General features: G+C 33.3%; 1 protein-coding gene across 1 annotated transcript in view; it reads left to right on the forward strand.

The window, feature by feature from the left end:
* Window positions 1–4,425: 4,425 nt before the first annotated feature.
* The window catches only part of LOC125058320 (RNA-binding protein Musashi homolog Rbp6), a 117,167-nt gene continuing 109,344 nt past the window's right edge, over window positions 4,426–12,248 (forward strand). The window contains exon 1 of the mRNA XM_047662384.1: window positions 4,426–4,561. Within this exon, the coding sequence (XP_047518340.1) occupies window positions 4,494–4,561 (68 nt within the window). The 5' untranslated portion in view covers window positions 4,426–4,493. The remainder of the gene's footprint in view (window positions 4,562–12,248) is intronic.

The raw sequence follows: 12,248 nt of genomic DNA on the forward strand, positions 1-12,248 counted from the left end.
AAGAGTAATAGCGTAATACATATTTACTATCTATTTTCTACCAGATCAAACAAACTTTAAAATAAGTCTCGGATACCTATAAATTTTTTTTATTATTAATATAGCCATGAGGGGTCTAAAAACCCCTACAATGCAATGTTGTGATTAGTTATACGTGCCGAACTCTTGCTTAACCTTTTTTGTAGGCGTTTTTAGACCCTTCATGTCATAACATTCGCTCGAACGGTGAAGGCAAAAACATCGTGAGGAAAACTTGACTTAGACCCAAAAATTCGAGGTGTGTCAGCACAGGGAGCTGATCACCTACTTGTCTATTAGATTTACAAATGAAACAGAAAATCTGAGGCCCAGACCTAAAAACGGTGGCTGTTTCCAAAAAAGTCGGCACACATCAACTATCAAGTATAGTTATCTCATTATAAATTTTAGTTTATTGTACAATTTTATATTTATATAGGATATCTTGTCTTGCAATTTATCAATTGACAATTTATTTCGCGGTTTTGAAATGCGGTTTTAAGTCGTGATCGTGTCTAAATATTCCGAGATTAAGTAACGGTAACTAAAAGGTATTGTTATTACCATTTGTTAGTAGGTTTTTTGTTTACCCGTACGGTGAAATCAGTGGGGAAACCGGCATATTTTATCCGTAAAAATCGTTTGTCTTTCTTGCCAATAAAATCTTTCACAATCTAGCAATCTAGTCAAAAATTCTGGAATTGTATTGAAATACTTGTATTGCAAGATTTATTTACCAAAAACATTCAAAGATCTTCTTTCTAGAGTTTATAAAAATCGACTAAATAGTACTTACTTTTGGAAGAAATGTATTAATTATTATTTGAGCGAAACATTAATAATGAAATAATACATTTTAATACAATTCTATCTTTTAATTATGTAAGACAAATTTGCACGCCTTTATGTGTAGCAGACATGCGAAGTTTAGATTGTACCACCATATAATTTTGTACTATATTGCAAATAAATTATTATTATTACCTCCAGTCTTCTTCAGGTACGAAATTAAATCCTTATTCTTTCGAGGTCTTGGACTAACTCGTCTAGCCTCGGTCTAACAGGTTTTCTCATAATATCAATAAGATAGACGCAGAAATATATCTGCTCTATACCCTATGTAGTTAAATTTTGGGTTAAAGACAGTTTCAGGAATCCATTGGTACACAGCCGTAATTCAAGCAGATGACTTAAACTCAAACTCAAAATAACTTTATTCATATAGGTAACCAAGTACACTTATGAACGTCAGAAAAGATGTTAAATTGGTTCTAAATTTACATTTCTAACCAGTACGCAAGTCAAAGGCGTAGAGCGGGCAAGAACTGGCAAGCCACTCTTTTTAATCGCCAAATTTTGAGCCAAACAAATCGTTTGAAATGGAGCAAATCAATCATTTAAATATTCGTCAAATTTATAAAAATCTTTATTGATTGTTAAAAGCGAATACAATTTCCATATAAGGAGTGGTTTATCATTTGGAGCCTGGTTGGTCGTACGCTTAGATTAGTTCTGTTTCGAGTATTATACTGGTGAAAGTCACCATTTGTTTTAAAATCGTGTATATTTTTTGTACATACAACAAGGCTTGCTACGTGCTAATGATAATATAAATAAATAAGAAATCTACGTTTACAGCACAAGACTTTATGCGACAGAATTGCCATCTAATGTTCTAATATGTAACTACTAAACGAATACATCAACCAATAGCGTGTATTTTTTCTCGATCTCCCTTTTTCACTTTATCTCACTCTCTCTCTCTCAATCTTTCTCACTATAGCTCTCTCCCTACTCTCGCTATTTGGCTATTTGCTTCGCCCTTTCTCACGTTTTCTATATCCGTCTCAATCTTTATCGCTCTCTCCCTTTTCTTCGACAAAAACGCTGCACATCTTCGTGACGCTAATATTATTATTATGGCGTTTCATCCGTTAAAAATTTACCAACATGCACCTAAAGATGTTTCACTTTAAAAATAACATTTAATTAAGTTTATTTTTATTGGAAAAAATAACTGTTTAACAGTTTCCAGACAACCTTAGTTAATTAGAGGTTCTATGTAATATGTTTTTGGTAATTATCATATTGAAACAATGATTTACTTTGAAATTTCGATTGTTTTTAAAGAATCGTGGCCAGCGAGATGTATACTTAATTCAGATGTGTACTGTGCGCTTAAACCAAAGATAATAATGCATATATTTTATCTGTATGATAAAATATATGTATTATTTACAATATTTATACTGTGTATTTGTGAGTTGGAAATAAAATATCTGCTAACTGCGCCATCTATTGAGTGCTGAAGATGACTGTTTTTTTCTGTATAAATTGCATTTATTTGGCAGAATTCGGAGATATTGTTTTCATCATTGTAAATAAATACCTATATTTTTGGTATTAGTATTATTTTTGTAGATTATTAAAATAAACTTAGAGTTTTAAAAATGTTTCGACAATTTTGTTGATATGTTTACGATTTGATAATTTATTTTGAAACTTCTAATAAGGACTATGGTACTATATTAACATTTTAAAACAATTGCTAAATTTTAATGAAAGATATGCAGGTGTTAACATATTTAATAATGAAGCTAGAAGATTTTTAGATTTAATATTTTAATTGCATTAATTAAATATAATAAAATGCTTTGTTTATCATTAATGACATAAAATATCACATAAAATATCAGCTGAATGCGTGGAATAATAAAATTAGATTTTCACGAATTTGTAATACTTAAAATAAATTTCATTTAAATAATGATAATGATTTTCAAATTGTCATTTTAAACTAAACGTAGGGCTGTCACAAATTATGCAATTTTAAAAAGAGATGTAAAACGTAGGTCTATCTCTTTCTCTCACAAATAAACGAACGATGTAGGTACTTTAGTTTAAATGCCTTTTTATTTTTTATACATGTTCTGCAGATTTAATATTTTTGTCGAGTCACTGTAGCCGTCAAATAGTAAAATATACATATAAAAGGGACACAAATAGGTATTTATACTTGTCTTAAGTGCCTGATTATATATTATATACGTGGCTTATATGTGCATATCAAGTATAATGTGACTCTTAGCATCGAGATATCTCAGGAATGGTAACTCTTAGGAAAAAAATCGTCAATACCATTTTTGAAGAAGATTTTAAGATCTACAACTTTGGCTTGAAACTTTTTTTGATAAAACTTGCAGTTTTCGAGATAAATTCAAAAAACCTCAAATTTTGACCTTTGATCCCGAATAAGTTTTGTTGCACACATAATCGATAGGGATTTTTAATACTTTATTTGTAATGGTAAATCCCCAGCTTTCCACCAATATTTGGCTCTCCGGGAATTTTTATTATTTCAAATGTCTATATTGACTGGACTGTAAGTCATCATGGAACGTTACGATCTAGCCTAACTTTAGACTTATAAATAAGTTAAGTCTAAACTGGGTTAGACTAAAAAGGATATTTAGTATAAGAATGTATCTTATAACACAATTTACAGACTCTATTAAAGGGAAGACACTCTGTTCTTGTGTGACTCACTGTTTAGCACTTAATACTAACGTGCATTAACACTAATTCACTAGTTCAAATGCTTTTGTCCTTTTCAGTCTTCTCACCAGGCCCGTGGTGTCTAGGAATTGAATAGCCTCGACATTCATGTCATGATGGAGCCTCGTGGGCTCCAGCAGCTTCTTTTTTAGATATAATAGATATTGTATATAATTCATAATTCTTATTATTATTTTGTAAATTACCAGCTGAGTACCAAGTATATAAACAATTTACTTATCGCCACTTTTATTGTTCAAATCAAATAACTTGATCAAAATAACACGTATAAATGCTTTGTATAACAAAAGATAGTCAAAGTTTTTTTCGAGAAACGATTTTTTATTCAGTACTTTGCAAGTCATGGTTTTATGCGTAATTCATATGAACTGAACGAGGAAGTATCTTCTTTCATCTGAGCCAAGGTCCAGTTTACTGTATAATGGTCAGAATATAAGGAATACTTTAGAGATAAATCTTTGTTTATAGGTGTAAGCTTCTTTCTTGAAATGTTTGTATAAAGCAATACTTAAAAACTTGAATGAAAATACTTAAAATTCTTAGAATCGTCCAAATGTTATTGATTGATGTTTCATAAATAAGCTAGAAACAGCTGTACACTCAGGTATTTGAAAATAACATCAATTAAAATGGACGCGATGAATTACTTTAGGCGCAACGAAGCCCCACAAAATGAACGAGGGCTGTATCGCTCAAGGAATACGTCGGCACAGCGGACTGCGGTTTTATGCCTCTCTCTCTGATCGAGGTAGACAGAGAGGGACGGCGAAGGGTAGCCTGTAACCAACAGCTGGTGACGTCACGGCGGGGCGAGGGTGACACCGCCAGTCAGTGTTCGGCCGGCCGCAACAACTCGCGGACGGGTGCACAATGCACGCGCGGTGAACAAAACAATCGCAATGCTGTTTGAGAATCCTAACGCGAAATTGTTCCCAGCTTTCAACATCCCACCGCCAGTTAGGCTCAGGTGAGGAGCCGGCATGTGTATTATGTGTATAGTGTCTGTGTGTATGTGTGATATTCAACGCGACATTGTGCCGCTACAGCGAGTCGGCTAACAGAACGTCAATACAACGCTTATTTTTTTTTCTCTCATTCCTGTGAATGTGACAAGATTCTGTTCGACGAGCCGCTTAGCCGCACGTTTCAATGTCAGATAACTTATAATTCAAATAGCCCTTTGAAGGACAGGTTTGTTGTACACGATGACTTATAACGCGTCGTGGTTTAGCCGTGGTACAGGTTGACATACAGGCCGCCGCCCCTGCTGTCTGCAGCAACAGATAGGCAGCTTAGGATATGTATAGAACCTTAGGCGAGCTCCATTTTGTAATACAATTACTCCAAACAATATCTAGGGTACGTCGTGACTCTTGAAAACCGCTTGTAATGCAAGAACAATGTTTGTGTTGGTAACTTGCAACAATTCCTGCAATGTCGCATTTTAACGATTGTGACAACCCTTGCGAAATAAAAAAGTTTAAAATTTTAAAAATTAATGATAATCCACAGACTAGTATGGTGTTTTAAATCATTATTTGTAATTAATTAAATTAAGTGTAGTTGCCACTAGTGTCATAAATGTTTCTAAATGAATTTAATGATTGAGATATTCGATATTAAATGCGTATTTGATATTAATGAAACTCTATAATTATTTTAATGATTGAATTATCTTAAATGTAAAATACGAATAATCGATAGACAAAAATCAATCATTACACTGCCATTAATCACAATAATGACGAACATTTCAATTCAAGACCAAATAAATCTGATCTCGTTTCGTTTATAGCTTCTAGATTCCACAGTTTATAATTAAACTTGACATCTTGCTATATTTATAAGCACATTAATCATTAAAAACATTTAAATTTTACTCAAAATATTTTATTGGCTTGAAATTTTTTTTAATTATTTGAAAATAAATGAGTCATTTTTAAAAAATAATTGTCTCTGCATAAAGACATTTAACATTACTAACTTAAGACTAATAATTATTACGCCTATACTAATTTACTTAAACGATTTTTAACAATAACACTACTTACAGTCTCTGTTAATGGCAAGACACTCTGTTTTTTTTGTGTACTATTTGTCATAATGTTATTGTTACATTTTAAAATACATATTAAAATCTAGTAGTTATCGAGTTTGTTGTAAACAAAAGACAATTAATACAAATAATATATATTAGCTCTGTTCCACGGATTTATATAGCCTCGAATAATGAACCATCAAACATAAAAATGTTTCAAACCTTAAATTAGACAAGAGTTCCTGAGATGAACAAGTTTATATTAACTCACTTCGCCTTATATTATTAGTATAGATATTTTATAAATTTTAATTTAAAACTGTTTATAAATTTACTTATAATGCATATTGTCGTGTGTTTGAAGACCCATAAGGGCACATTCTTGGCGTAAATTAAACATAGGACCAAGATAAACACCACAGATTAAATCTATAACCAGAATAGTTTAGAAAACTCCGATCAATATTCTAAACTGCTAAAAAAAACCGCGAATGTATTATTTACACGACGTTTCGATTGATTTTCTGTTGTCAGCGAGTAATCAGTGAATGCCAAGTTGACAGATGACAATTTCACATGATTACTCTATGGAATATTCACGCCATCTGTTGCCGCGAACTTTGTATTTACAATGTTACGCTGGATTTTCACAAACCTGATTTATTAACAAAATTTAATATTATGTTTCACATGTATTACCAATTACAATAATATTTGATTATCATGATTTATTTTGGCTCGCAGACTTCTATTTATATATCTGTCCAAAACTTTCTGACTAATATTTAAACGTCGTTGTATCCCAACCATAGAGACAGTAGAAGCTATATCTGTTCAGTGATTTTTTAGATATCCATTTTTTTATGGCTCTGGCACGGTTTGTGCATGAGCCAGCGTCAAGTATAAGATTTTTATAATTCGTGCTTTTTGCCTTAGAAATTCGACCATGTCCTCCATGTACGGTTTAGGCACTCGCCCGGTACCGCACAACCCTCCCAAAGGCCGAGAATAAATTTAAATTAAATTAAAACTTGCCCTCGAACCGGGAATCGAACCCGGTACCCCTCACCTAGCTGCCACTTAATAAGACCGCTAGGCTATGTGGCCCCCAAGATATCCATTTGGATGGGCCTAAACGTTGATATAATTATAGTAAATTACTTTTATTATTGAATATTATTTTAATTGAATATTTAGTTTCAGTTTTCATATTTAAAAGCAAACATTGCCATATAAAAATAATAACAGTACTAATATCGTTTTAAAAAATGTTAGTTGGTAATGACAATTAAGTTTCATTTATATTTACTGTCTTAAAAATCATTCTCTGAACACAAAAATCAAGGTAAATGCAGATTATTCCTCTTTGATTCTCTAACAGTAAACAATCTGTTTTATTTTTCAATTATTACAAATTGTCCAAGTAAACTGTTATTGTTGTGTCATAATAAAGAACAATGAATCAAATAGGATTTATAGTTAATTACGAATAAAACTTTATGTAGACAATTTCCCCATAATTATTATGATTATGGCTCCTGTCAAAATGTAATAGACTTTTTGACGTAGAGTCACACTTATTTTTGAATCTGTGCTTTTCTATATGGAATATATAAAATGAAAAGATAATTGCATATAATACATATACATTATATAATAAAACTTATACACCTTAAAACAGTCTAATTAATTATTTCTTGACAAATCGATTAAAATTTCTGTAATCATTGGGAACGTCAATATTAAAAAGACATTGGAAGGACCTGCAACGCCATTTTGTTTTACGTTATTTATCAGTTAACAAGGAATTTATTTTATCTATCCGTTCAGTGATCAGTGTTGGCCTAGTGGCTTCAGCGTGCGACTCTCATCCCTGAGGTCACAGATTTGATCCCTGGCTGTGCACCAATAGATTTTCTGTCCATGCGCGCATTGAACATGATCAACAAATGATCATGTAGCTACAAGTAGCACTTTTACCTTTTTAGGTCTGGGACTCGGACATGACTTGACAATATAACTTGCCTAGCAAGTGTTTGATACACTCCATTGCCTGACACATGCCGTCGAGTTTTTTGAGTCTAAGACGTGTCAGTTTCCTCAAGATGTTTTTCTTCACCGTTCGAGCGATTGTTAAATGCGTACATAGAAAGTTCATTGGTGCACAGGATCGAACATCAGGGATGATACTTGCACGCTGATACTAGGCCAACGCTGATCAATCACTGTCTGTTTTTTATGAATATGGTAAAATCGTAATAATACAAATTAAATAGAACGGAACGGAGATTTCGTAATAATTAGTAATCAACGGAAAACTGGCTTATTCAAGTTAACGCCCAACTTTTTATTACGTTGTGAAAATGGACGCAGCGTATAAATTATTTATCTGTTTTCATAGATTATATAGCTGAAGACTGACATATATTACATATGCCAGTCTTCAAATTGATAGTAGTCTGTTCATCCATGTTAGAGATTAACATTGTATCTTATTAATAATATTAATAAAGATTTAATAAAAGTCGACTATATTTACTTAACTTAAATACTTTATACTGTGATTTTAAGATCATGTCTTAGAGTAATATTCAAAATAGAGACTATCTGCCACTAGTATGTCAAAAATTTATTGGATTTTGACATAAATTTGCGCTGACTCAATTCTGAACCTCGTCCCTTAGAGTTGAGTATGAGAACTAATCGGAGTTTTACGTACAGGAGTTATACTTCGCTAAGTAGCTTAGTTTTGACTTAAACCAAAAATCTAAATGTTGATATCCTAAAGAAATTTGTTTCTCGCACTGTGTCTTTCTATTAACCAATAGGGGTCAAAGTTTCATAGAACATGTATATTACAACCAGGCGTTGCACACATTGGATTCCTTAAAGCGTTCTAGCGAAACACAAATTAACCCCACTTTTAAAAGCATTGAAAACTAAAATGTAATTTTATTACTTTTGAAGATAATATATATCAAATTGCAATTAACGATTTTAGTTGGAACCCAGGTATAGGCCTCTCTATTCGTCGCTTGCACAAGCCTGGAGGCAGTATGGGCCAGCACCAAGAGGAAAGATTGCCTTTGCGCTGTTTGCCTTTTAGTCCTTTCCATGATCTGCGCCCCCATACATTTTTCAATTATTAACAATGTAGTTTAAATTCCAAACAATTTCTTCTGTGACGTTGGCTCTTCAAAGCTCGAGATGGTATTTCTGAAAAGATTCATAAAATCTTGCTATTATTAACACATTTATCTGTGATACCTCTCTCTAATGTACGTAGCAATGACAGTGTTAAATATTAATTACAAGTAAAGTAGCATTAAAGAAATTCCGGGCGAACAAACAATACATTAACTAAAACTAAACCTTGTGCCATTTATCATAGCACTGGTGCCAAACATACACTAGTGATGTGAACATCATATTACATTCAATCTAGCCGACCGAATTCCGAGCGGCATGATCCCGGCGTTGCGATCTTTCACCGCATTTACCATGGAGAGTGTTCATCATTGTCGAGACAAAATATAAAATCCTACCCGTATGTGACGTCCGTCATTCCACAACTGAGTGTTTCTTAAGGCACTATGTGGAACCAGCTGAAGTATTTCCGAACACATTCGACTTGGGGTCCTTAAAAAAAAAGCGTATCAATTCTTAAAAGGCCGGCCGAACCTTTTGGCATAGAAAGTTAATCACTTAACATCAGATGAGCCACCTGCCCTGTTCTTTAAATATGTAAAATATACCTCTGCATATATAAAAGCAGTCTGTGGAACGCCAGGTTGGATATTAAATAAATTAAAACCATTTAAAACCAGCATCTTAAACTCTTACTGAGAGGATTGAATGAATGTTTGTTGATTTACACTTCTTCTGCTAAAGAGCAGTGTCTGCCTAGTGGATTCAGCATGCGACTCTTATTCCTGAGGTCGTAGGTTCGATCTCCGGCTGTGCACCAATTGACTCTTTTTCTATGTGCGCATTTAACATTCGCTCGAACGACGTGTGTACAGAAGGCTGATCATCTGCTTGCCTATTAGATTGACAAATGATCATGAAACAGACAAAGATTTAAATCTTTTCACTTGGAGTAGAGTAACTCAAATAAATATGTGCAGAACAACGTTAGTTTACAAGCATTACGTGCGTAATGCATCACGTGTAATGTTATGGCAGTCACTAGACAAACCACGAAATTGAAAACGCTTAATCATTTCCTTTGATCTGCGTTTTACGTCCGAGAGCTTTTAGTCTAAAATTTTTAAAAGACTTTTCCAACTGACCATTTGGATGTTCTCTCAAATCTCATAGATAAATTATTGTTTACTTATTTGATTATAAGCGAATTTATAATCTTTGTACACGATATAAAAACTTAACAACAATTTTCATTACGTGACAGGTCACTTCCACAAAGTTTGTACCCATGGAGGTTTTATAATTACATTTTGCTAACAGACGCTCCGAGTCAATGACATATTCAAATTTAACTGATCTGTGGTCGCGTTAATTTTGGCGCCAAACATAATAAATCTTATGACATTGACCGCCAATATTTAGTTACTCTACTATTACATATTTTTTCATAAAACACGACTGAATAAGTTTTTGTACGTTTTTATTATCATTTTATTTACCTTTAGATGATAATCATTATGATCTAAATCTCATCACCTACAATATGTTTATCTTTGGCCTCTTTCGGTCCAATTGAGTTAACGCTGTGAAGAAAAGAGATGGATTTTGTTGACTATGCAACGACCAGCCAGTGTTTTTTTTTTAGTAGTGTTAATTAGCAAAATGGTGACACTTACTTCCTCTACAGATTAAAATGAAATTCCGATTTAAATTGACACAATTGCCTTATAAAAAGTGGTTAGGGTTGTCTTAATACGTTTTGCTAGACTTCGATTCGTATGAATGTTGTCATTTGCGCATTTAGGGATTCTATAAGGAGGCGTAAATGGATGTATAGAGCGGAAAAATGTCTTAAGATACTTCAATATTGTCTATGATTAACTAGTTTACCATTTTTAAAATTCCTATAGAGTTTAGATGAAACTAATCTTTTAACTTTCTGTCACATTGTGTTTATTCTGTGGTAAGAACACATATGAGTATATATAGTATCAATAAGTGAGTATTTTATAGGTATGTTATGTGATGACTACACATATTTTATGAGAATTTAAAAAATCCAATAGAAATTAATTCTAACTTCGCGGCAACAGATACAGATACACAAAAAAATTCCTTTTCTTCATACTTCACTCGCTCCAGTCCTGCTCTTCAGACGATTGACCACCTCGCGACTGCCCAAGCCAAGGTTCCAGTCTCGCAGGAGGCTGTGCTGTAAAGGCCATTAAACCCAATGCGAGTTTCTATAAAAAGCCACTAGAGGCTTTGGGCCAATCAGTGTTTAGGCTAATTGAGGATCCTCTCTTGGCTAATTGAGGATCCTCTCTTGAGGTTGCAGGAATCACACTACAGCCTTCCTCCACATATAATATGACAGGTCGTCCTGTTTTAAAAAATTAATCTATTTCTACATTATGACAGCCCTACAGCAGATGTAAGAAAATAGAAAGTGAAGAATTTCCACGCGAGTGCTCCGTTATTCATGCATTTTCTTACATGATACATTTGTATATAACACAAATAAACATGTTAAGTAACCAATCGTTTTTGGTAATGCTTTGTGAACTATTCTTAAACGTCAACAGGTTTATGTCAGTTTCTGACAGCCCGACAGCATTAGTACACGAATATTTGATTTAAAAAAATGGCGGACTCAGAATTAGTTTTTTTGCAAATATTTGTAAAACTTTCTACAGAATACGTCGAACGACGTCGTTAACGTCAGCGTGGTATCGTCCAAATACCTAAGCCTGGCCGGAAGGTGATAAAACAAATGACACATTTCCTGTTTAGTTCCTAATACAAAAAAATGGCGGACTCAGTCATTGAATTAGGGTTTTGCTAAATTTTCTAAGAGTTTCTACAGAATTTAACGTAGACAACGTGGTATGGTCCAAATACATAAGCCTGGCCGCAAGGCGATAAAACAAACGACGCATTTCCTGTTTAGTTCCTAATACAAAAAAATGGCGGACTCAGTCATTGCATTAGATTTTTACTACGAATTTTTTACTGATAACTGTTCTACATCGGCAAAGAAACTTGCCTGTATGTACCGGTAGTATCCAACATGGCTGTGGTTATCTGCATATACTACAATGTATTTAAATTAACGCCATGACTATCAAACTATTGAATCACCTTCCCAGAAGTTATAGATGACTGCCGTGTAATGCTTTTAAGAGGAAGGTGATATGCTTTTAAGATAAAGGCATGGTGTCTTTACAGGGAGAGTATTTGGACCATAAGTTTTGATAACAGTTATAAATGACTTTGCAGGGCTATTTTTATATAACTGATTCTATAATCTATATATATAAAAGAAAGTCGTGTTTGTTACAACACTTATAACTCGAGAACGGCTGGACCGATGTTAGTTATATCTTTTTTAGTGGATTCTTCTCAACTCCGAATAGCAGAATAAGTACTAAAATATCGGATAAGTTATCGAATAAAAATAAATGAGTAA

Source organism: Pieris napi, chromosome 18, assembly GCF_905475465.1.
Source record: "Pieris napi chromosome 18, ilPieNapi1.2, whole genome shotgun sequence".
Lineage (NCBI taxonomy): Eukaryota > Metazoa > Arthropoda > Insecta > Lepidoptera > Pieridae > Pieris > Pieris napi.